Consider the following 27,147-nt stretch of genomic DNA (forward strand, 5'->3'; position numbering starts at 1 on the left):
CAGCTCTGCGGGGAACGCGGGGTGTCCAAGTCTGCACCAATCGAATGTTAAAGCTGCCCCTTTGTGTATCGGCCGTTATCTCCACCTCCTGCAGTGTTTGCTAGGAGTGAAAGAGTTCTTGCTGTTATCGTACAATTCCACTGTGCCTCACGCGGCTATCTGCGCGGGTGACCTTACTTGAAATGCTGACACGCTAGCTACTGGGTGAGCGTGTGTAGTTTTTCCCCCTTTCGAGGGGAGGAAATAATAAATGAATACCCCCCCCCCCCAAACCCCCAGGCCGGGCACGCGCCAACCCTGCCACAATTTTGCCCTGTGCCGCTTTAAGGTCGCCCGGCCGCAGATTGTGAAAGACATAACAATCACGGGTCCATCCGCACAGAAGACAGTGATCGCGGTGAGATTACGCGAGGCGACTGGCGCTAGAGGTTGAAGTGCCTAGTTTAAATGGAAAAGTGCAACGTCATTATCGTCTTTATTTTAGCGGGCTTTTCGAAGAATGTTTACAAGCCCAAACGCCATGTTTTTCTTGCATGTAGAAAATGTAATTATTACAGCCCCGTGCGTCAACATTTGTGTGTGGTCCATTCTCAAAGAATGATATTTGTGCGTGTGTTTTTAAGGGTTTTTAAAAAAATATATGCTTCAAGGAGTCCAATGATGTTTGAAACTCAGTGAAAGATAATTTTAAGGATTGTAGAACTTGTGAAATTTGTTTTGTCGGAAAATGTTGAACGAAGTGAAATTATTTGCAGGTATAAAGCCATTTCATATACGTTTGTGAAAAAGGTCCCGAAAGTGGCACACACTTCCTAACGTAAGCTTCTTCAATAAATTATATTCAACTCGTGATGTGTGGTATATTTTGGACTGATCGAATTTAAAACCAAACCTTCCGTAGAGGGATGGTGGAAAGACGCTCCTAGAGATTTAGCGTGGAGGAATTTGGATTTTATTTACGTAAGTTTAAGCTCTCCCAAGGACGCAACCCATAATCTCCAAGAAAAATTGTCAAATTAAAATGAACTAGGATTAAAAGCTGGAATGCTCGTCCGGCCAAGACAGCAAAAAACATTTTGGAAAAACACCTATCAGCATCATCATCGGTGTTGTCATTATCCACGCCATTACCACCATGCTCCCTGCGATCTCGTTCACGATTTATCATCGAGATAGCAACAATAATAATATAATTGCTACCATACCCAAAGTACACTTTGTCACTTGCACAAAGTGGCCGGTTATGCAGATACCCATCAACATCTACCATGAGCTATCCACTGCTGAATGAAAACCTCCCCCCAAGCCCCCATCATTTCCCCGTGGCCTTGCGATATAACAATCCATGTCTCTCTTGCAAAAGAGACGATTTCAATGTTCCATCGATGCAGTAAACGTGCTGAGTGTGTTTTCTCCTTTGGCAGCGACTCTGTCGTTAGTTTTTGACTACCGGCTATCATCCCTTCGAGTGACGTGTCCTACCCAAGCCCACTTACTTTTCTTAACATTCTGAATGGATGTCTTTTAAATTATCTGATCGACGTGTCGCATCCTTCTGTCTCTCAGTGTAATTCCACACAATCATCTCTCATGCGTCTTCCCAAACTGTTCAGCTTTTGATCCAATTCATTTGTCAGTGTCCACGTTGCTGATCCACATATGCTAGCAGGCCATATGCACTGATAAACAAAAGCCAGCTGTGTTTAATTTGCTTGTTGGATAAAGCTAGGCGTTAGAGACATGAGATCACAAACGGGCTTGAGAGAACTTAATAAGACGATGATAATAATATAGGAAAACCATCACCATGCAAGTGGTTGTAAGTGTATATATTTTATTTTATGTGTGAATAATACATCGCTATATATGGTTTTGTTCAGCAATTAAAATGACCCGAAAGAAGTATGGTATGTAAACACAGAGAAGTGTACTGGGTTGAGCAATACATTATGCAAGGACTATGAACAAATATTAAAAGGGAAGAATCGACGGTGCGGTGGTTAGCGCACTGCGCTATTAATCCGACCACCGTGGTTCAATTCCGAACCTCCACTAACTACAGTGGCGAGTGACACTTTAATGTCTTCTGGTTGCTTCCTCCTCTTCAGAAACTTGCATTAACCAGCATGGTTAAGAATAGTCAAGTAACCCCCATGACCAACATATCACCGAGATGTTGGTCATGTTATCCTTCCCCCGCACCTCCGATTAGCACGGTTTACGACATACGGTGCAAAAGAAGTTCAACATACATACAGGCCCTCTTCCTGTATAGTAATTATTATAATTATGGTTTACAAAACTGTTTTTTTTCCCATATCAAAGACAAAGGACCCCGTATAGCCTCAACAGACTGTAAGGGCAAGTTACGTGAGCAAGTACCTATTAAGGCCAGGTGGTAAGACCAGCACTATACTTGGCCACGTTTGTCTCCCCAGTGTTGCTATTCACACATCATACCCGGTTAAGGTTGAGTTGACCTCGGATAAGCTCAGCACAGGTTTACAGAATGCTTGCCCCTAATGTACTGCATTGCTCCTAAGTGAACCGAGATCACCGGGATTACAGCACAGTGCTCGGTATAAGCACCCGTATACGGTTGCATATTTAATCAACATTATTTATACAATTACGTAAATAAAAGGCTTTGTTATGACTGCTCGCATGGTAATAGTAAATTGATACTTATATAATCTTCCTAAGCACTCCTCAAGTCCATTAGTTATTTATTTTCTCTAAATCCTGGCCTTACATATTAACTTCTACACGCAAAACACACATGCAATAAAGATCCCTTGAATAATCCTATACATAGTCATTTATATAGTCCTACAGAAAGTCGGAAAAAGTGTTATTAGCGAACACATATTAAGCCCTACACATCCCATGGTAGTATGGATGGCACCACGACCTCTGTCAATCTACTATTGGATGAAGGCTTCCCCACATGTCGATTTTACCATATTCCACCACATGTGGTTGTAAAGGGGGGAGGGGGATGGGTGGCAGAAGATAAGTTTTTGATAAGACTCGCTTGTGCACTCAGCCATGGCAGGGAAATGAACTCGGCACACCGGGTTTTGTCGCACATTTCACCAAACACTGCGCCACCGTTCCCCACAGACACAGATCACGAAGTGGAGATGTTTGTCTGTCTCGTCACTGGTGGGCACCTCTCAGGAATGCTAAACACAGACACGGCGCTGTCTGCGAGCGGGCTGTTTGTCAATGCGCAGGAGTGAACGCTCGCGATTAATGAAGTGGAGCGGCGCCCACAGCCCACGCCAGATGCCGCTCACAAGCGCAGCCCTCTGGCGGGCAAGGTGGTCATGTGACTCGCACTCTCATAGACCGTGGCTGCCCCACCGCCCCCCACCACCCAACAACAAACCCTTTAACCATTCGATAGCTCAAACGCACGAACAGTGCAACACTAGAATACCGGTCAGAGCTAACATCGATGGCGGATGATATCAGAACTTGTCCTCCTGTCCCCTGGCACCCCCCCCCCCCCATCACCTCCTTTATCCCCCCACGCTGAGAAGCCTGGTCAAACAACCTCCGTGACCTACACGGCGTGGGAAGGTCTTCCATCCAGCAGTGGATTGAAAGCGGTTGTGGTTCCAGACACACAACCACTCGTGAGTGCCGTGAAAGCCTTAAATACTCGGCAGTCTGCATATCTACAGGGGGGATTCATAGTTTCCCTTTCCGTGTGTTGTGTGTGTCGTGGTAAATGGGTAAGGCCAGGATTTAGATAAATGAAAACACAATGGACTTGAGAGCACCTAGTAAGATACAGCGAAATATTGGAGATCGTACGAGGTGCAGTTTGTAGTCCTAGAAATCTCAAGTCAAGACGTAACATTAACGTCGATCAGTGAAAAGCACAAAGGCGGTTACATTTTTTTATTAATTATATACTTTCAGATATAAAAGTACATACAATGTTTCTCTCTGTGTGTCTGTGCACAATTCCGCTCTTCTAGACATGCCCGGATACTGACGAATGTGGTCTTTCAGAAGACAAGAAGACAATGCTATTGGCTGGGCTATTTGAGGATTAAAAAGATTTGCATGAGAATGCATGGCGGTATCCAACTTTAAAGATCAAAAGAAAACCCTGTGCATTTTCATTAACAACTCGGTTTCCATTACAGCTGACTTTTTCCAAATCCTGAGATGGCTATCTTGCCAATATAGTCTAAAACACTGATTCCCCTATTTCAGTTGAGTTTACATTGCTCAATCTTTATTCGTTATGGGCTTGCAATCCTCCTCGCAGAAGCCTTTGGGCGCAATTTCAACACGAACATTAAAATATCAACCCTGTGCGTATTCTGAGTAAACAGAAACATTAAACCAAGCAGTTTCTGATTAGACTGTTTTAAAAAGGCAGTAAAAGTGCAGGCCTGTAATTGCTTGCTCACATCACTGCTAGCGGCAGGGCCTCGACAAGACAGAGCTCATGAGAGCCCACCCCCGCTCTAGAGTGAATGTGTCCCTATCCTTGCATATTCGCCAAACACATTGGAAGAGGTGGGTAGAACCTACACTTTACCCCACTGGCACGCCGTCTGCCAATTGACTGCGGTAAGGGCCATTTCTACTGCTGGGTGGACAGAGGAAGGGGTGCGGGGGAGCATAGCAAAAATACTTGCACCACCAGGAGATTGAACAGGCAACCTCTTCTGCATTGCAAGTCCAGTTTGTTAAACCGTTAACACCGCTGCGGTGGCAGCATAGTTGACAATGACAAAGCCGATGAATGTGCACATGGCGTAAACAAGCAAAAGGGAATGGAATGAGCACTTACAGAACACGCAGCTTTTCCAAGCCCAGGAAGGTCCCAGCTGCCAGGTGGGAGAGGTCATTTCCAGCCAGGTGCCTGCATTGCAGAGAGCACAGACACAGCAGAGCTGTTCAAGAATGCAGACGTTTTGTTACAACAGCTCGGTTCAATTAAAGCAAGGCTTTTTGTCCTCGTGTTGGTTCGAGCAAACGTCCCCACGCGTTGAGAAGGCAGCACAGAAAACACACACACACTCCTCGCTTGGCGCTTCCTTAGCCAACTGCCGTTGAAGCTACCGCAAACGTTAGTCTGTGCTGGTGGGGTGGTTGTTTTTGACAGCAGTTTATTTTGCCTTTTCCTTTATGAAAACCTGTAAAGAGCATTCCTGCAGACGAGTGATTTTTTTTTTACTTTCAAATACAGTGATTACAGCCTCGCACCACAATCCGATTTTAAACTCCTACAAATGAGTCAACGTTCACGCCTACACCAACACAATCGGTTGCTGTGTTTTGTACGAAGCGATGGACTCAACGTTAAAATATTCAACGGGCGTCTTGAGATTGGTGAGAGACGCGTAAAGGTTTTGAAATGAAACGTAGTTTTCTCTAGAACCCCTCCATATTTTATGTTAAAAAAAAATACTCACTCATCAATAGCAGTGTGGCTTTAAATTGAAAAAAAAATAGGGAACGTTGTGGGTAATCATCCTTCTTCAACGCACGTAAGTCATTATATGAGTAAACATAACCTTCTTTGGTTCTTTCGGTAAAGTCACGTAGAATGAGAATAAAATAATAAATTGATAATGAAGGCCGCTTGTGTTGTGGCCGAAACGTCGTGAGAATATTATTGTGTTATTTTATTTTATCAATTCATTATTTTATTCTCATTCCATGTGACTTTACCGAAAGAACCAAAGAAGATGAATCCTTGCAGTCACGAAAGCTTTAAATCGAAATTTAAACATAACCTGTACCATACCGTATGAATACAGGTGCAATGTGGGACTGGAAGATTGTTTGGTCATGTGCAGTGGGCCGTCGTCGGATTTATTGCAATGTTACCAGGAAAGCAAAAAGCACACAACAATGATGAGCTGATCTCACTTGAAGCGGAAAGGCTGAAACCAAAAGTTCATATGTCTGGATGTCACATTTTTCTTTTGCAACAATAACCGGAAGGTCATATTAAACCCAAGTGAATTGGGTGGGCTTAGTTACATTTTACAAACCACTGTATTATATAGCATCTATATATTATAAATCATTATTTTAGCACGAACAACAACCATGATATCACAAAGTGAATTCAGCCTGACGCCGTCTAAAAGAGGTGCGATGGACTACACAATTGCTGCTTAAGTCCAAACACAGTTCAACACCATGAAAAGCAGCATTGGTGTAAGGATGCAGATTCATTGATTAAAATAAATTCTAGGACTCGAGACACAAGTATCGAACAATGCGTTCAAGAACCATTCGTTATACCTCATAAGAATTGGGTCGACATGACACCAGGCTGCTAAACTCACGGCAGAAAAGGTAAACACGTTTTGAATTATGACGATTAATTTAATCGCGAGAGGGGAGAGCGTTAGGGTGAATCATCAAAGGTCGAATAAACAAACACTTTGTCATGGTCTCAAACAAAACTGCCCAACGAAATTGGTCCCATATGAACATCAACTCTACCGCTGCCTCTTTGGTGGCGAGTTCCCAAGAGTGTGTGTGGCAAATACAGCTGGAGGAGTCCGGTGGAGCTGCGGTATCGGGGTTAGCGTACTGCGATATGAACTCGGCGAGAAGAGTTCGGTCTCGAGCCCACGGCTACCATCAGTGGTGAATGTTATCCGAACCGGTCCTGGGTTTCCCCCTCACCAACCCACACTGAGCAGTGTGAGGATTCATTAAAAAAAAAAACCCTGCTTAGTGATATGGTATAGGGAAGGCCGTCATCCAGCAGTGGATTGGCAAAGGAGTGTGAATTATAACATAATAAAAAAAATTGATATGCATACAATGTTGCAGTTTACTTCAGGTACATTGTATGGTGCATACCTTCTGTGTTTGAAACTCAATTGTTCACGCATTCTTCCTGATGACGAACGCTTGTGTTGCGATCGAAACGTCGTAGGTTTTTGTTATTTTCTTTGAACCTATCTACATGACTTTACCGAAAGACCCAAAGAATATGTTTACTCTGGAAGTTTAAAACTGTAAAACAGCAACTTTGAGGACAAACGGGTGCATCACAGAGATCTGGAACAATCATGCGTGTGCAGGTCAACATGGAGGTGCCTGGAGGAAGCAGTACAGCAAGTACGTGCCACATTTGAGTGTTACCCCCCCCCGCCCCCCCTAAATCGGCCGTGGGTTTTCTCCGGGCACTCCTGTTTCCTCCCACTCATAAACATCACTCGAAACGGATTTGTCCAAACATCCATGGCTGAGAAAAGAACAGAAGCTCGGCGGAGCCGTTCCCAGTTAAACACAACAATCACGATTGCTACTAATTATACACCGGCCAGCTTATTCCATTAAAATTAACCAGGCAAAGCCCAAATTCAATTAGAGACTGTGATGGCTGGGCAGGCAGGCCGGGTGGGTGGGATGTATATGTGCAAGTCGGTTGGCTGTATCGGCTGGGGTGGGGGAAAAAGCTATAGGAAAACAAGAGGGAAGGGTCAGCCAATCTTCTGTGACTGAAAATATTTGCCAATTTCCAAAAAGCAAATTGCTTCCTGATTAATTGCACTGCACTGCCTGCCCTGCGAGCCCCGCGTTCATATCCTGAGTAAACAGGATGCCTGGAAGCTGGAGCTCCTGCAATCACGCTGGGCTCCGGCTAACATGCAGCCGCACGTCGCCCCTGGCAAGGGGAAAGGAATCTGCGCTGGCCATTTCAGGACAGCATGTTTGTAGACAGCTCCAAAAGCAAGCAGCGAGTCTCCCGGTAGGTCAACATAAAGCAACACAATGGACGGGGGATGGCTTTGCAGGATGTTAATCAGAGATCTCTCCTTGCGAAGTCTACTCCAAGGAAACTGAACCGTTGTTTGGCTGGTGGAAGAACAGGAGAAAAATACAAGTTGGACGAAATGGAAGAAGAACAGAGGGGAAGAGCTTACCAAGAGCTGCCCATGTGATAAATCAGTTTTCGCACTGAATGGGCTGTGAAGGCACTTGACAGGGAATAGATATGGACTTCCTTTGAAGTGATCTCGCTAAAAAAAATCCTTAAAAGTATTCCAGATCATCTCATCTCCGTCAGCTCATTACGGATTATAAACCACGGGAGGCCAGCGAGGAAGCCTGATTAACTCCCAATAGTTGTCCGTATTTTACGATTCTCTGTCATGACCACTCCCAGACAACTATGTTGTTATTTATTTATATTTATACGTATATAATTTTAACAAGGCCCTGCCTTAGAGTGTTGGTCTATAGTGATTTATTGTCCTTCTAGTTTTCCTACTAATCTGACCATGAGAGTCTTCAAGTCTGGTACCCTGGAGCTAAGTAAACAACCAAATGGAATGTCCATCTAAATGCATTTCAATAGCAGACCGGAGACACAGGAGAATCCTAAAGAAATATTTACAATCCCCAAGATTATTGCTAATAAGCAACAGCAGTGAGTGCCTTTGAAGAGAGGTTATTGCAAGCCCTATTAAAATGCTTCCTCTCAATATTCCTGGACATTTACGAGTGATCGCTGAATTGTAGCCAGGTCGCATATTGAATTTTTTTTTTTTTAAGCCCTTTGTAAATCTACTGCTTGATGAAGGCCTCCTCATACTTTTTGGTCAAGTTTCTGTTATTCATGCATGAAGTTCCATAGGTTTTGTGACCATACGTTCACCCCACCAGTCAATGTGGGTTGGTGAACAGAGGTACTCTTCACATAGGCGAGCCGTTGCTGGGAATTAAACTCGGGTTTGTCAGGCTCATAGCACCGCGCACGAACCACTTTTGCCATCGCCCGAAGTTGATCAGAATCAGAATATTAATTTATACTGGAGAAATCCGATGAGCTATGAAGCTCTTTTTCACAGATAATGCAAAGCGGCCAGCAATACACAGAGCTAGGACAGGGGACAGTAGGTGAGTGTGATAACGAGTCAGGTTATACACGGTTTAAAAGCCAGAGGAAAGATGGGAGTTCCAAAGCCACGGAAAGATGCCTCTGCTTGGCTCCGTGAGCCCTCCCGGTAGGTCAGCTCTGCGACCCTTAACAGGCGCCCCGGCGCAGCCGCCGAGACGGTGCTCTCGGCAGAACATGTCACCGAGCGGTCGTCGACAGTCGTCATCAATTACACGGGGCTCGCTGCGCCCACGCCCAGCGGAGACGGGCGGGCATCCGGCCGCACCTCCGCACCTCCGCTCAGCCGCGAGCGCCGAGAGCCGGGACCGCCCGGGGCGGTGCGCAACGCGAGCCGCGCGCCGGCTCGCGTTCCGCACCCGCGTGGGGCGGGGGCACACGCCGCGCGCAAGCTGCGGAGGAGGGCAGCGACGGCCGCCCTCATAAGAGACAACGGACTACTGGACATCTGTGGGGGAAAAAAAAAAAAAAGCTTTATAGCTCATCGGATTCCTCCAGTGTCAATAAATATTCTGATTATGACTTTGCCGTCTCACTGGCCTACTTTTCATGGCTGTAATCGACGTGCCGTAATGTTGTCCTACCTCGGTAATTCATTATCGCGAATCGGGGTAGCCATTCGATAACAAACGAAGTGTTGTTGGTCAATGTAGTGTATTAGAGCACCTCCAGTGGCTTTCAGGGGACACATGCGTTACATAAAATACACATTCAACACTGTCAACTCTGAAATGCACAATTCGATGCGTGATTCATTCGTGAGAACTGAAGTTGATAAGTGTTAATGTATCCGTACAATGCCAATATATATCTTGATTCAGAGTTAGCTTTTTAAATAAATGTAGAGACGACAATAATCAATTCCAACTCGAGTGTAATTTCCTGCACATCTCCTGTTTAAAGCCATTCGTTGGTGTAAATTCCACTTTGCTATTGGAGGAGTGAATCTATCTTTAGAAAACCCACGGCTGACTTACACATGAAGGAGTACTTATTTTAACAACACTAGGAATGATGATTGGCCGAGTCAACCACTAAATAAAATGTTAACTCATCTACCTACTCGCTACTAAAGAGCAACATGCCTGGTTAATAACAGTCATAATAATCATGAGTATTTTGTCAATCCACTGTAAGAGAGACCTGCAGATACTGTTGGTCAGGGGGTTGTTTGACCATACTTCACTGTGCTGGTTGGTATGTTTTGGCGAAGGGAGAGGCCACGACCAGTTCAGATATTACTTGCCACTTAAGTCAACCATGGCTGGGAATGAAACTCAGGTCACAGGGTTCAGAGGCACAGTGTGTTAACCACCGTGCCACCCCTCCACCCCTCTCGATACACATAATTAGATTGAATTATCAGTTCCATCCCAATTGTGGTTTCGCATTAAGTGCTCAAAAAACTTGGCCTTCGCAAACATTGGAGAAAAACCAACTTCAAGTGATGGGTGTTTTGTGGTGCCATTTGTGACCAAGAGCAGACCATTAACACCCTACGTACAACATCAGTCAGCCTCCCAAACTTCAACCAGAGTTTCTAACACAGTCTCAGAGGTGATGGTTCAATAATCCGAACAAATGTTCCTTCTATGTTACATACATTTACTCAATGTAGCTTGATAATTTTAGTAGCGAATACCAAATATAATTGCTCAGCGAGGCAAGCTTCCGCAAACACATTTCCCTCTTGCAAACATTAGGGCCTGAGGTTTTGTTTTTTGTTAAATTCCCATCAGCTGACTGTACTTCAATTATAAAAAAAAAATTCGTCCATATCACACTGCAGCCAGAGGCGATATTTGGACCCCGGTAAGTGGATGGGTTTAAAAGCCTAACAATGCCTTTAACTTTTTAGTTTACTGCTCCGTGGTGCCTCGCTTTCTGTCTGCATGGCAGCAGCGGAACCAGACAGCCTCCCATCCAATGCTGTGAGATTGGCGCTTTTCAAATGACGGTGAGGCCCAGATGACAATTCACTCCGACGGCCAAACTAACACGATTAACAAAAATGCGCGCTTGCGCAATTATAGGCGAAACCGTGGAAGGGAGCAGGGCGGGTCTACATTTGGTTGCATGAACTGTGTGATTATATGCAAAAAGAGGTGATTATATATTATTAAGTGATTATATGCATAAAAAGGGTTAACCATGCAAAAAGAGGCAGGCTCGGATACCTGCAGTTCCATGCACTGTACTTTATATTTAAACACCGCGTTAAATGTTTTTGGTTGCTGCTGAGCCAACAAACACTTGGACTAGCTTACATATATAGTGACATATAATTGGTCACTTCGCAGCATAGCGCTTGTTGCTGGCAGGGAAGAGGATCTGCAGCTTGTAGCAGCCCTGACTGGCAGCAGGTCATGTGATAGACCAGAGAGAGGGATGTAGGGGAAAGGTTACGGAAGGGACACATCGAGAACCTGCTAGTAGGTTCCAGAAGGGGGGCGTGGCCGTGGGCGGAGCCAGGCCACGCTGATAGTATAAGAGAGGCCCCGGGAGGGGACCTCGGGGCTGTCGTTTCTGTCGTGCTGCTGAAGTCTTCGTCACCGCCATCATCATCACGACGTCGTCAGTCAGGCAGTCTGCCAGCTGTCCTGACTGGGAACCGTAGTTGCTAAAGTGTGAACCGTAAAGGCTGTTAATAAACAGAGTGCCTCCTACTCTTCGTGTCTCTGAGTCAGTCACTACACATACACACACCATGCTTAGTAGAGTATAGTTGCAAAAAGGTGATTTTTCATTTGAAAAATTATCCAAAGCCACGTATTTACAAGTAATTCTCGTATTATAATAAGCGGTGGTGACACACCTCAAAGACAACAGTTTTACAGCTTGTTGTATACAATGTAAATATATATTTGCTTTTACAACCATTCAGGTGCTCATATCTACTGGTGGCCCTGAGCCAACAGGGGAAATTCCACATTACTATGGTGGGAACCAACCTCTCCATAAGATTTCGCACACGAGCTCTAATTTTTATTAACCTGGGGTGCCGCGGTGGCGAGATAACTCCCTGGCCTGTTATGCACGAGGTCGTGGGTTCAATCTCAACTTTGACGCCTGTATATTTGGAGTTTGCATGTCTATCTCCCCCTGGTAACATGGATTTTTCTTCGGGTCCTCCAATTTTTCCCTCCACACATATAGAGAAACATGCATTTAGAGTATTTGGCTGCTATAAATGTCCACGTGATAAGCCACTTCGCTCAGCTGTCATCTTTGGCAAGGTTGCTTCTAAAAAATAGCTTTTTAGCTTAGTGGGCCTTACTTTGTAAAATAAAAAGTGTATAGTTTTTTTTAGTTTAACCTCGGAGGGATGATAGGCTGAACTGACCCTTAGCTGGTCGTCGAACTCGCAAACCTGAATCTCCCGAGCTTAGCGGCAGCCAGCGATAAACACGACCGCGGTTGTAACCAGGCGCGATTCCATTTGCACACGGGGTGGTAATTACACACGATTACGAGCGAGTGTGTACAACGTTGAAATGTTAACAACGGGGCGACATGCGGCTCCGAATGCCAGCTGCGCACAAAACAAGTGTGTAATGTACTCATGGCGTCGTGCCTCAATAGGGTGCAATGCCCAGTGCGGTACAGTGTAATGTAACTCAATCACACTTACAGTTCCTCCAGTAACTTCAGCTGCTGAAAGGCACCAGCGGGGATGTCGGTCAGATTGTTCATGCTGAGATCCCTGTTTGAGAAAACACAACAAATAAAGTGACAAGGGTAAGGATGGTGGTTTTTTTTTTGATCCGCACGGTAAAAAGTGTCAGTCATTATCAACGCCGCCGACATGGTTTAAACATCCTTTATTATTGCTAGCACCATGATGTTCACCATTGCACGTTTAGGGAGCGAAACAACGGTATTAACGATATGAAACAATTGTAATAATTTCCAGCCCTTTGTCAGTCCAATGGTCATGGAGGATGTTAGAACATACTTGACCACGCTAATCTGTGCAGCCAGGTAAATAATGCAATAACCGGTAATATTTCAATTACCAGAATATTTATAGTTCCAAAAAAACAAGATACATATGTAGATTAACTTGTACTGAATATCACTGAATGTTGGAATTTTTTCTCTCCCAAATGTATTTAAGGCTCACGCACCACCATAACATCACATGCGCCTTCATATCTCATTCATTGGACAACGCATGCATTCGTGCATTGACAAACCCATAAACCCAACATTGGGGGAGAGGTCACATCATTTCGTGTTTTATACGTAGTACTATACACAATTCAAACAACTGCATCCAAAAACATGTCACATGCTAACCACACAATGGACTGAACAAACTCCCCCCACCCCGCATCCTCAACGTCCGTAAATGGAACCTGCTGCACAAGAGATATTTGCCCGTGCAGACAGAACCATTGTAAATCTCACGCACTTAAGACGCCGTGCTCACCGCACGTCACTCATCGCTGCTCAAAGTGGTCGGTCGCTCGCTCGCCGCCACCGCCTTTGAGACGATTCGGGGTTAAAACGAACACCCTTGGCCAGCCCTGGGAGCCCACGCTGATGTAATGTTTGGTCAAGACGCGGTATGGGATGATGCTTTGTGCATTCACACATCACCACCTGCACATTTCCCGACCAGGTATTCTCACAGCTTGCGCATTCACACACTGCAGGTGCGTAGGCAGCTCTGCGTCTCTCAATTACCGTCCTTTTATTTTAACCTTTGTAACAGCTCATAACAGAGTAGCTCTACCACTTTGACAGATGTGAACGGTGGTTGTTTTCTAGGTACTGGTCCCAGCAACGTGAATGTGGAATGTCCACCACTGGCTCAGGACCACCAGCGAAGAGGAGTACCCGCCCATTGCTATTTCAAGCGGTGAGATACACCGACTTGATGCTTGAGTTTCCAAATGAGTGCGTCAGTTTTGGTAAACGCGATGGGAACATGGGCTGGGATTCCCCTAGGTCAACTCAGCCAGTGCAGCACGCTCAACAACAACACTGGGGAGACAAAGGCAGCCAGTTGTGAGTGGTCCCGACCAGGATATTAGTGCTCACTCACATAAATTGCCTGTACACTGTGAGGCTAAACCAGAGTTTGTTTTTGTTCCAGCAAGCTTGCATGTATATACTGATTATATTGAAGAATGTTTTTCTTGGCGAAAGGACAGCTCTATCGTATTTATTAAACCCATATCTTTCCTGCAACCAAAATCACTCCGAATGGGCCCACTGAGCCTGGCTAGCACTTGGATGGGAGACTGCCTGGGGGATAGCAGGATATTGTAGGCAAGGGCTATGGCTAACATGTGACCGGCAGACCACAGCAGTGTAATGGATTCCTGAATGTATCCGTGCGGAGGCTTGAACGGTATCCCGACGTACACGTGGCTATTCTAAGTATTCCGGTTGCTTAAATTAACGGCACTGGCCGAACATCTCAATGGAGGACCCTCCTGAAAAAGTGTTTTAGGACTCGGCGAGGCGTTTGTCCATAAAACAATTCATTGTATTTTTTTTTATGCGTTGCTCACACATTTCAAATATTCCTGTTTTCCCAGCGTGCTGCATGTGTGCGAGCGTCGTCATGATAATGCATTTGTCATTGTTGGCCAGAGTCCCTTTGCTTGCTCATTCGGTAATCAGTCAGCGATGCAGCCGAGCTGCAACACTGTACAGACTACGACATGCAGTGGGAATGAAAAAAGGGAGACAGAAAGTGGAAAAAACGTTTTAAATAAATAAGATAAAACAAGGTCCGACTATATCTCCTTACAGTTTAAGTGCAGATCAAAGAAGCATGAATTGGTATCGCACTGTGCATGAAGTTATGTACAGACGACTCTTCATCTGTCAACGCCACACCTGCTCCTGCATTCGGCTCAAAGCAACACAGGCTAAGACTCAAGGGCGCGCGCATGTTTTTTTGTGTCCAGGACCTCCCAGCACTGTGGCAGCAGTTAGCTGGGTTCATCCCTTTCTGACTGTCAAAATCAACGACGCTTCTCTCTGCGGTAATATCCACGCACCCACGCGTGCACGCACCCACGCACGATTATGTCTGCTGGTCTGCGGTTGGCATGGCGGTTGGCATGTTTATTCTGCAACGTCTGACAGGTACGTTTCACTCCCCGATTTTGCTCAGTGGCGGCAATTGAGTTTGCCTCTCTCCCTGACCTGGGTCTCACTTAGGCAGACCTGGGACCCATACTTGCACACGACTTTGAATGACTTGGGAAAACCTCCCCAATTTTTTTGCACAGTATCGTCCAAAAAAACCAATACTTGCTTTCTATGGACAAAAACAAGATGCCCATAGAAATGCGGGCATCAAATAGATAATACACAATTTACACATTATAGACTGTTATCCCTGCAAATACATGGAATTTAAGCAGTCACGAAAGCTTTAAATCAAAATTCAAATTAAATAAGTGAACATATTCAATCACAAGAGTTGGCAGGGGGGGCGGGCTTCAGTTCCACAAGAGGTTTCAAGTTTTTGCTCAATGTGCTCGGAACTTCATTCCTTGTAAAGACGGTCGCTGCATTGCGCGCTCTCTGATGCGCTTCTGCATCCGTCTGGAACGCTCTTCCTTTTGACGTTAGGAAGCCACTGGCGCTATGCACTTTTAAAGCTATATTGAAAATTCATTTAATTACTACTGCTTTTGGTGTTTAATTTGTTGCCCTTACCACCCAACCTCAATTAGCACGGTTGGCTACACACAGTGTGAAAGGAGTTCAACATACATACTTAAGAACCTTCCAAGCAGGTGAAACGAAACATCTGGACATCCATGCCGAAACAACAACCACCACAAACAACCAGAACACACAATGGAGAGATAAATATAATTCGCTTCACGAGTACTATTTTACCTGCCCGATGGAGAGGGCACTAGACTCCCATAGCACCCCTGTAATGATGCGCTTAATCCCGTATTGACAAATACCGGGGCGCGGGCGCACGGACACCCCCCATCTCCCCCCCTAGTAGCCTGAGCAGTGAAGAGATCGTGGGTTGTAGCCGGCAGGCAGGCTTGCTGGTGTTGTGAGCCCCCCCCCCCCATCACCGATTGACAGGCAGGCCAGGGAGACGGACAGACACACAGACAGGGCCTCCTTTGTTGTGCTTGCGGGCCAGAGGGAGAGAGAGATTGGAGGGGGGGGATTGAGAGAGGGAGGTGTGCGTGTGTGAGAGTGTGTGCACGAGGGGGAGAAAAGGGGCGCTTGCAATTGAAGGGATTGGAGTGAGGAGGGGGGGACCTGTTTTGCTGGAGCCAGGGTTTGTGGGTCGAGGAGGAAGCAGGCGGTGGGGGTAGGGCGATGGGAAGGGACAGCTTATTCTTTTCAGGGAGCGGCAGCCTACAGTGAATTAGCGTGGAGTCAGGTTTCAGCGACCGGCACTAAAAAAACCTCCGTGTCGGACGGGACTGCGGAGCGCAAAAGAAAGTTGAAACAAAATGGGCATTTATTTCACTTCATTTATTTCACGTGTGCATGCAAGTGTAGATACTTGTAATGGAAACATTCTGGGGGACGTAAAACATTATTGCATTAGTCCGGGTTGAGATGTAAAAGATTTTGCGCGCAATTTAATCCAGTCAAAACAAAACAAAAAATCCATGCATCTATTTAGCTGCTTATAAAGAAGGTATAAATGACGCATGCGGTGATTAAATTATATTATGCGTCAAACAACCGAATACCGTTCCTATATAGCAAATTATCCATATATTTACGTATAGGAATATTGAATTGACATAATTGGCTCAGGGGTACCAATGGCCATGGGCATTACCCTAATGTTCTTTTTCAAGGTAGTTAACGTGTAAAGGAGTTGCGATACATCCATCCGGAGATTCGATTAATTAAGAATTTTCACAGCTTATACAAATTATGTGCAAGTTTTATGCTCGGACTACATAATATTTCAAGGCACAAACACTCTACAACACAGGAACAGAAAAAAATAGACAAGACTCAAATATCGGACTACAGGCCCCCAAATTGTAAATATTTTCTCAATCACCAATTAAATTTGTGTACCTCTTATTTAAAATGGATTAAGCAATGCATAGTTATATACCACGTAGGTAGTTAGTAGGCAAGCAAGCAGATACTTGGGTAGAATTATTCCACGATCGATCAATATTGGATAGCAATCGCTGTCAAAGAGCCAATAAAATCCTGCGCGGGACTTAATTGATTCGCCAGCGCAGACCCCTGGGAAAATGCGCTCTTGTCTGTAAAGCAAGCCACGGCAAGCACGGCAGCGTACCGGCTCATGAGCGGAGATGCAGCTCAAGCCTGCCTCGAGCACTGGGAATCTGCAAGGCAACAGCCCGTGGCATCTTCACAGAATTATCTCGAAATCCACAAGCTGCGGCAATGCCTCACCGTGTGGCCAGGCCAACTCGACTCCACAGCCAGAACTGTTCTTTACCTGCTGTTGTTCGTTGCTCATTGTGTACACGTTGTCCTTTTGTGAATGCACTGCTGGATGAGGGCCTCTCCATGCCGTGCGAGTCATGGCAGTTATTTGACCATATTTTGCCATGCTAAATGATCAATTATTAATGTATGCAAATATTGTATCACAATCAGAATCTTTATTTAGGCTGGAGAAATTCGATGAGTTATGAAGCGCTTTTACACAGATGTTATATCATATTGCTTCTTCACCAAATTAAGGTGACTAGTGTGGTGATGTATGGTCAAACAACCCCCATGAATGACCTGGTAAGAGGAGTCCATCCAGCAGCAGACAGAGAGGCAGTCATTATGATTATATACCCTTTGGTGTGCACGCGTGTGTTGACTGCGTGCTTAACTGCAATTAAACCGACAAACTGTATGGGCAGGCTTATGGAGCATAGCCATAGCCTTGCTCATACGGTGAGTGATTAAGTCCAAGTTGTTAAGAACCCAATCAACGATTACAGACCCTGCAATGGTTTTGAAAAACCATAAGCGATTGCAGGGTTTCAGAATTGGCCTGTGGCACAAAATTCAGTGGCACTGTGATTAGAGCGCTGTATGTACTCACAGCAGGAAATGTATACGTTCAATTCCTCGGTTGAGGCAGGGGGGGGGAAGTCTCGGCCAGAGATCCACTTTGAGAATACCACACTTTGCGAGCAGCCAAGAGGGTTCACATCCTATAGGCAACTGGTCACTACCATAGGAATGTGGAATTTCTGCCACCAACTCAGGGCCTAGCAGTGAAGATGAGCATGCACGCTTGTTCGACTCACAATAAGCTATTTTTGACGATTGTTAACGTAAAAGCAAATTTTATAAATCCGTAAGCAAAATTGTCTTAAGTATGATGGCCCACTCAGTTATGACTCAATGGTATATTTGTATTTTAAGATAATTTTGGCTTGGCACCGACAAGGCGGCGTGAGATTTACAACACTGGCTAAGGGCCACAAACAAGAGATGTTTAAAGCTTTAAGTTTATTTTATTTGTGATACAGATAATGGTCCCGTTTCGCCAGTTGCCCAGCTATATTACAAGGGACGTCCGTGGGTGGTGTGTGAGCACAGCAGCAGCAGCAACAAAAACATCGACATTGCAGAGAACGAGTACAAGGGTCCTTAAGGAATATTGCACAAGTCACAAATTAGGTATTTAATGGCCACGACTGGAACGCACGCGAATCTAAAAACAACTGTGTAAATGTAATACAGTATGATGTGTGCCGACCCATTGGTCACTGGAGCAGGAGAACAAGTATTTCGGTTTTTTTTTCCTTTCAGACAAAATCAATCCAATTTTAAAATCAGAAAGTTTCCCTGAACAGCGGTGTATGAAGGTAACAAGAATAAGGTGGAGTTTCCATTTGGGAAACTATATTGGTTGATGAAATGAATCGTAGCATTGTGCTTGACGAATAACTTTTTCAACCATAACACAATGGATCAGGAATATTTGTTTGATGCTATTCACCAACTTAGGTTGTGTTAAGTGAACAGACAACAAACACACAGGCTAGCAGAGCCTTGGTGTGCGCGCGTGTATCATGGCGTCTGTAGATGGGGAGCGTTAGTGTCGCGGTTAGCGCGCTGAGCTACGAACCCGGCGACCTGGGTTCGATTCCAGCTCACGGCCAACACCAGTGACGATTATCCGAATCGGTCCTGGGCCTGCCCTAGGTCGACTCAGCCTCAAATGAGTACCTGGTGCGGTGTCGAAACGTCGCCACTGGGGAGATAAAGGCGGTAGGGTGTAATGCTGGCCACCCACCCCCTCTAGTGTACCGTTCCGGCCTTAATAGGTGCACGCTAACAGCACTTGCCCCAATAGTCTATTAAAGGCTATACGGGGGGTATTTGTCTTTGGTGGAGTCTGTAGACTCATGCAATATAACACGGATCCTAAAAATGAAAGAATATGTAACAAAAAGCTGAAAGAGTGCAAAGAGGCACGCACTGGTGCATGCTTGAAATTACACCAAGAGACAGATAAGACGAACACATGTATGAGGAAACAAATGGAAATTACTGACATCGCATTGACTTTAAATGCAGTTAGTGGGCTAGGGCAGGATGCATCATCACTGATAGGGATGATGGCCGATGGATGAAGTTCGTGACAGCATGGCAGCCAAAGGAGAGAATGTGCCCAAAAGTACGACAATCGAGGAGACGGAGCAATGAGGGCAGATCATGTGCAAGATTGAAACGGCTTGTTTCATCACAAGTGTGAGGGATTATGATAATGATGGCGTGGGGAGGCTTTACATCCAGCAGTGGATAGCCACGGTATGATGGTGACGATGAAGTGGATGACAAAATTCTTGATAAAACGGGTGGGATCCGAATGATAACCCCCAGCTGTTTTGAATGGCACAATCTCAATAAAGTGTCAGGTATATTTGCCATACATCTTCCCCCGTCCCACTTCAAACTGCCATCCACTCAAGGGTCAGTCACATTTGCAACTTCGCCGCAGGATTCCAGGCGACTGACGGAACTCCCCGACCCCTAATTAGATTCTGGCACCACATTTGCCACAAATCAGCTCAAGCCGACCAAAGACAATATGCGAAGCGAGTAGCAGGCAAATTATTTATGGCAGGGCATGCATGCGCACTGTAAATGATTCACACACTGGCAAGGCATTTCGTGGCAATAGGTCCCCCTCAAGCACTTTATCAAGACCAGTTCTGCTTCGGCCGATACGGTATGTGCTCCTCCGTCGCCGCACAAGCGCTTTTGCAGAGGAGAATACACCCTGATGTGAATATAGAAAATCTTGGGTGTGGTGGCGGTGGTGAAAGCTCTTGCCACTGCTGGTGAGGTGGGGCCCTAGAGAGTCCCTCTTGATGATATTTGGCCAGACATCTTGAAAGAGCTCGGAGTACCTGCCCACACTTTACCCCACAATAACGCACCAATGTATACTGCTGGATGTACAAGAGGGACGGGAGGGATCTAAGAAACTGAGACTGAGCTAGCGGCTGTGATTGCAAGTCCAGTGCGCTCACAATCACACACCACGCGTGGCAGCACCCCGTGGTGGCGGTGGTGTTGGTGCATGCCAGCAATCTGTCAAACAGGGGGTGGGAGGGGGAGTCAGTGGATCATGTGCAGATTGTGTGCGCAAGACACATGCCTGCAGGGCTAGGCGGCGTCCGATATAAAAAAGAAAAAAACGTGTACAGCATGACCCTTTATCAATCCACTCAGAATATTTGTTGAGACTGGAGGAATCCGATGAGCTAAAAAGCTCGTTTTCACAGATGCGAACACTCCTGCATTAGGGCCTCCCCATGCAATGCAAGTCTTAGAGCTTATATGACCATACTTCATTTTCCTGGTCAGTGCGGATTGAAGGGGGGGAGCATAAACATGGATTGTTCTGAAATGCTCTCTGTTGACAAAAGCATCACAAACAGCCTACGACACCCTGTTGTATGCATAACGGTCACCTTACGAGGACATCCACACTATCCGAACCCTGCTTAGCTCCTGAGATGTAATGAGATCAGGCACAGTTTGGGTGATTTGGCCAATACACAATAATACACTTGATTTAACAATGGCAAACCTTTCAGATTTACATCTCAAGAACAAAGAGGGGATTTTGTAAGATCGCCGTGATAATCAGGTCCACGTGAAAATTACAAAATCCACACGACATGATTTATATAACTGATACTTTCAGACATGAGCTGATTCACCACTCGGATATTGCAACCTGATACCAATCGGTTGGCGTTATATAAAGAAGCACAGCAAGCAGGCTGCTGACATGTCTGTATATTTTGAGTGTTTAGTTCCCCACCCACCTCTCCCCACAAGAGCCCGCCCCCCTCCCATAGCCCTAACAACAGACAGTTGGGGCAAGTGCTGTTAGCGAGCACATGTGAAGGCCGGCATGGCACACGAGGGGGTGGGTGGGCAGTACCATGCCCGGCCGCTTTTTATCTCCACAGTGGCGATGTTTACGACACACCACACCAGGTACTCATTTTGGGCTGAATCGACCTAGCGGAGGCCAAGGATCGGTTCAGATAATCGTCACTGGTGTTGGCTAAACGCTACATTAGCGCTCCCCACACAACACACACATACCCACACACAGACATAAACATTATGGAAATAAACATATAAATCAGAAAACCTTCTGAAAATAGTTCCAAGCCTCAGTTTAGAATGTCCTGAATAAATAACGAATGATTATTATTATTATTATTTTAAATAAATTATTAACTTGTCAGCACAAAAAATCAGGTGCTTGCAGTAAGCTGCAAAGGATACAGCTCTTAGTCAAACTTAGAATAGGAGTTAAGAAAGCAAGCCTGGCAAACAGATTATGAATGAATGAATCAGTGAATGAATGCTATGGGTTTTGCCAGGACCAGCAGAAATTTGAGCTCCCTCCAGTCAGGGGTGTATTGGTCCGGGCTATTGACCTTCAGCCACCCAGGACTCTTATGAAAGCTAAGCTAACATCAGTCATGGTACAGTTTCACCGACACCATCCTGTATCCTGGCTAATTACTTATGCACACACTAGGGCTGAGGGCAATCGGTGGTGCAGAGGTTCGTGTACCTGTTATCAGCGCCTGGACGAGCAAAATCTAAAATGGTCATGGCACCCGCCCCCAACTCCCACCACGCTCCTCCTGGTACCCCCCTCCTCCTCCTCCTCCACTTCTCCGACCAATATAACGAGTGGTGAAATATGGGCAAAAAACAATCTTTCCAGTCAGATGCGTCTAAAATAAAATAAAAATGTAATGGCTAAATACTGTGAGGGAGCGGTGAGGTTTAGTGCACTACTAACCCAGTGATCACAGTTCAATCACCGGCCACAGGTTAATTCCCGAGTGATATCTGAACCGGTCCTAGGCACATACAGAACTGCCACCAACATGCACCGACCAGTGTGGTGAAGTATGGTCAAACATCCCCCGTGATCGATACATGAGAGACCTTCATCCGGCAGTGGATCCACAATCAGATGTAAATTATTCTGCTCATCAAATATTAATATGCACATTAAGTGTGGCAAAACTGCATGTTAACCAGCTTAGATTGAATGCCTCACCCAGGCAAGTTAACACTACAAATCAGCCGATTGCTTTTAATCACGTAAAACGAATTATCCCGTAATGTCTTTCGCACCGTACGTAGCCAACCGTGCTTATTGGAGGTGCGGGGAAAGGACAAACTACATTACAAAAAGCAGTTCTAAAGAAATTAGTTTTCAATCTAGATTTAAAAGGGCATCGCTCCAAGTGGCTTTCTAACATTGGAAGGAAGAGCGTTCCAGACAGCCGTAGAAGTGCATCTGAAAGCGTGCAATGCAGTGACCAATGCTCTGGCAGTAGCGCACAAGCACAGCTAACAAAAACTCAACATGTATACTGCATTTTTTACAAAGTTATGGGACGTTAATGATTATTTTTTACTATATTTAAGTTAATAAAATAATTGCATGTTCATTCACATTAAGTATGCAAATTTGGGCTCAAGATAACAATGAGCAAAGTTTTGTATATGTTCGCTAAAGAAGAAAACATATTTCAGAACCAGAATCTTTATTTATCCTCTAGTAGTCCGATGAGCTATGCAGCTCTTTTTCACAGATGTCCAGTCTGAGCGGACCCCAACTCAAAGCACATTTAGAAAAATGCGCTTAAGAGTATTTGGCTGCTATAAATTTCCACTTGATAAGCCAATTTGTCAAGCTGTCATTTGTGGTGGCCAGGTTGCTTCTGAAAAAGAGATATATAACTCAGTGGGCCTTACCTGCTCAAACTAAAAAAAAATGTTTAGTAGTTTTAGTTTAGTAAATAAAACAAAAAAATATTGAAAGTGCACAAAGAAAAATGACAGAGTTGGAAGTATTGTGAGAGAAGAACACACAGATCATGGGCAGAAATGCAAATGACACATCATATGGACCATTAATAAGATGTAAAAGGCCTTAAACAGGGGGGAGAAAAATGAAACCAACAATATGGTATGCACGTAAGCAGACTGTGGTTACTCGATATGCACTTAAGTGGAATCACATGCATCCATGCTAATATATTTGCGGTGAAAACAGTAGCATCGGCTTCCACTGCTTACTTGCGAAGCCTTGCTACAAAAAGAAGCCAACTTGAATGGCTGCAAGCTAGAAAAAAAAAGGAAATTAAATAAAGTAAATAATAAATAAAAAGAGACGAAGGGGAAAAAAATTACAATACGTCTCCCCCTCCTTAAGGCACCTGCATTCACAAATGCACAGTGAAAGCCAAACTGTCAAGGACGCCAATCATCCTCAAAAAGGGGAGGGGGAGGGGCATTGATTTGGAAGCGGCGGGCGTCTCAACAAAGCGCCGTCTGCCAAGCGGCAAAGGCGGTGCATAATGCGACGAAAAAAAAAACCGCGGACGGGAGGCCCCGGGGAGGAAGCGCAGCGGCGTGCGCACAGTGGGAACTTGTGTCGCGTTTGTGCGGGACGGGCCCGCGTAGCCGGTACTCTCAGCGAGATACATCAGCTCCTGCTGATTCCAGCAAGGGCGCCTTCGTCTGAAATGGCGTCGCCCATTGAGACCATGTCACCTTCCGGGTCAGAAGCCCGGCGAGGGTGGTGCCGCCGTGCGGGTCAATCTCTCCGTACGTGCCGAGGGGTTCTCGTGCGAACCCATCCGTCCGCGCGTCCTGCCGTCGTTTCTGAAGCTCGCTGAAATCTGAAATCGGACTTAAAAGATCGGGACGCTAATGTTTAAACACCAAGACTCGGTGGGGATTCTTTGGCATGTTCAAGGGGCCAAAGCTCTGAAACAAAATCAATATAATGCTGGAGGAGGAATTCGGAGGATTCATCTGCTGATTATGATGGATATATACAGGATATGAATTAATAATTTACGTGAACACAGAGGTTTGTTTTTTTCTAAATTCAATAAGAAATTTGAATAATTACTACACTACTTTACTTTTATGAACTTACACGTGCACTATAATAGCTCATTTAAAGTGTACATTTTTTTAATAAAACAACACGAGCCCTCTCACTGCCCACACAGCGAGGCATATAAATAAGGTCTGCCCTGCGAGCAAGTGCCAACACGGGAACACGGAGCCATGAGCTAAGCGGCAGGTTTAATGTCTTGAATCGTACACCAGCTCCTTCCTCCGAAACTGAATCTCATGCAGGCCCTTTTGTGTGCTCGTGGATACCATCAGGCTGCTTGGGAGTTCATTGACACAATGGTCTTGGTAAGTCGCTCAAAACCTTGCCTCCCCACATTCATCTCCACAAACACAATGGCTTGCAGAACTTAGCCACATGCAGGCACATGTACGTATGTATGTATCGCACATACGCGCGCAGATGCAAAACTCCATTGTACAGAAAAAAAGCACTTTTAGGAGCAAATGCTATTCGCGAGCACCTGTGAGATTTGCAACAACATAAGGGGATGTTGTGGATAGCCCTATGCTTGGCCACCTTCGTCTCCCCATTGATGATGTTTACACATAACAGGCACTTAAGGCTTAGTCAACCTAGAGGAGGCCCAGAACCGGTTCAACTACTAGCGGTGGTGGGCAATTCAATTTCAGGTCAGGGGGTTTTTTGGGCAGTGTAATATCCGCTGGACCACTGGGCCCCAGATGCGAACCCCCACACACAAAACACAGATACACGAGAAGGGTGTCCCCTTTGCATTTACTACCCAGTCCCGCATAAACATACATGACCCTTGTCACATGTCTGTCAGCAATCTGATCATTCCAATTACGGAGAGGACACTCCTTAGAGCATCCCTTTTTTTTGCATCTCCTCCTTCGATGGGGGGCAAACTCGTGCGACGGGTGGCGTGCGGGTTTAATCACACGCAAGCATCGCTCGGCAGCGCAGTGGCTCCGCCAGGCTGCCGACACGCTCTGGAACGGCTGCACAGATGGACAGGGACATATCTGGAGGAGCGTGCCCCCCTTAAGCGACGGGTCTTAAAACCTCCGGGGAAAATGTCTCATCAATGTAATTTACTGTTGACTTAAAGCTTTCGTGACTGCAGGAATTCATATTCTATCTACGTGACTTGACCGAAAGACGAAAAAGAATATGTAATTTACTGTGTTTTAGAAATTCCAGCAGTGTCTCATAAATGTTAACCCATTGTTTACAGTTGGCCTGTCATACAAGCATGCTATATGCCAATGCACTCTATATAAATTCGGCTTCTGTCATAGGAATGTGGAGATTCCAAAACTGGCTCACAACTGCTGACGGAAAAGAGCACCCAACCGAATGCTCACCCAAATTGTCTTTTGTCAGAAATTTCGCTCCAAGTGGTGAGAAACGTCAGGCATCATACCAAAAAAGAAACAGTACAACCCGGCACGACAGTGGCCACCTTCTCGTGAGTAGAACTTGGGTTTGTTGAAAACGTATCCACAAGACACGTATGTATATGCACATGCGTACACACGAACTCATAGGCAATTTCTCTCTTCGAATATAAAACATTAAGAAAGCCAAATCCAAGAAGGAAACCAAACTCAAGATATTCTGCTGATTGTATCAAGGGACAAAGACATGCTAGGATTTTTTTTCTTTCTTCACTTAGAACTGAACAAACTTGTTACCCTTGTTGCTAGTCAAATCACTCAAAAACCTGTCGACTTTACATAGTTCTTTTCGTTTATTTTCTTGCTCTTTAGTCTAACACTACACTGCCAATTTTTTGTATTCTTAACTTTTAAGTAAATACCTCTCTCCCTCCCCCCCAACTGATTAAAAATAGAACTCAAGTGCCTGACATTTTAATAGAGTGTATTGAGAAATTGTAAAAAAAAGTATTGCAGTTGGTCCGAATTACAATTTTATTCCATTTGCACTCTTGGTGTCAAGTCGCGCGGTGGACGCACGACTAGAGTGTCCTCGCAGAACTCGCAAAGCACCTCCGATGAGCATGGTTGGCTACGTATGGTGTGAAAGAAGTTCTACGTAAAAAAATGTATAAAACTATTTCTATATTACGAGGTAAGGCCCACCGAGCTGCATAGCTCTATTTCCTAAGTGCCCTGGCCACACACAATAAGCTCAACGAAGTGGCTTATCATCATGTCGAAATTTAGAGGAGCCAAAAATACTCTAAATGCACGTTTATAAATGGAGGGAAAAAAAACCGGAGGACCTGGAGAAATATCCACGAGACCACAGGGAGAACATGCAAACTCCAAATATACAGGCGTCGAGGTCAGGGTCGAACCCACAAACTACTTGTCTACCAGGCAAGGCAATTAACATCTCGCTACCACGGCACCCAACATACATATAAAGCGCTACAAACCCGTGTTTGAGAACGGCCTGGGAAAGGAGGTATTTAATATCTCACTGGTGTGTATTTGGAGGGGGGGAGGGGGCAAAGGCAGACACAGTTGCGTTTTACAAGGTTTCAGCATAAGCTGGGGAAAGTTACATTTGTTATTACGCACAATTTCCGTGACATTAATAGAAAAAGCAAAAGGGGGTTTTCTACACATAGTTGATGATCGCATGACATGCCGAGAACTGGGTTACAAGGTCACAAGTGGAAAAAAATGGTTCCCGCATTGGCGTAATCCTTCACGCAAAATTATACACGCCGATGTTGGGAGTGCATCCGTCTCGTATTTAAGGTGCCGTGCATTTTACATGGCGACTCCTTGTGACTTACAAACATGGGCTAAAGAATGTATATTTCAATAGCTGTTTCTCACGCAAATAAAGGTTTGTGAATTAAAATTAATCTACGAACGGT

At 45.2% G+C, this 27,147-nt stretch overlaps 1 protein-coding gene across 1 annotated transcript in view; it reads right to left on the reverse strand.

Annotated features, from left to right (window-relative positions):
- Positions 1-27,147, reverse strand: part of LOC116945542 (leucine-rich repeat-containing G-protein coupled receptor 5-like) — a 93,267-nt gene that overhangs the window by 36,687 nt on the left and 29,433 nt on the right. The window contains exons 2-3 of the mRNA XM_032959920.2: positions 12,528-12,599; positions 4,817-4,888 (exon numbers count right to left, since the gene is read on the reverse strand). Coding sequence (XP_032815811.1) covers positions 4,817-4,888; positions 12,528-12,599 — 144 coding nt within the window. The remainder of the gene's footprint in view (positions 1-4,816; positions 4,889-12,527; positions 12,600-27,147) is intronic.

This window comes from Petromyzon marinus, chromosome 24 (genome assembly GCF_048934315.1).
Source record: "Petromyzon marinus isolate PM22_M1 ecotype Great Lakes invasive population chromosome 24, UKy_Petmar_22M1.pri1.0, whole genome shotgun sequence".
NCBI lineage: Eukaryota > Metazoa > Chordata > Hyperoartia > Petromyzontiformes > Petromyzontidae > Petromyzon > Petromyzon marinus.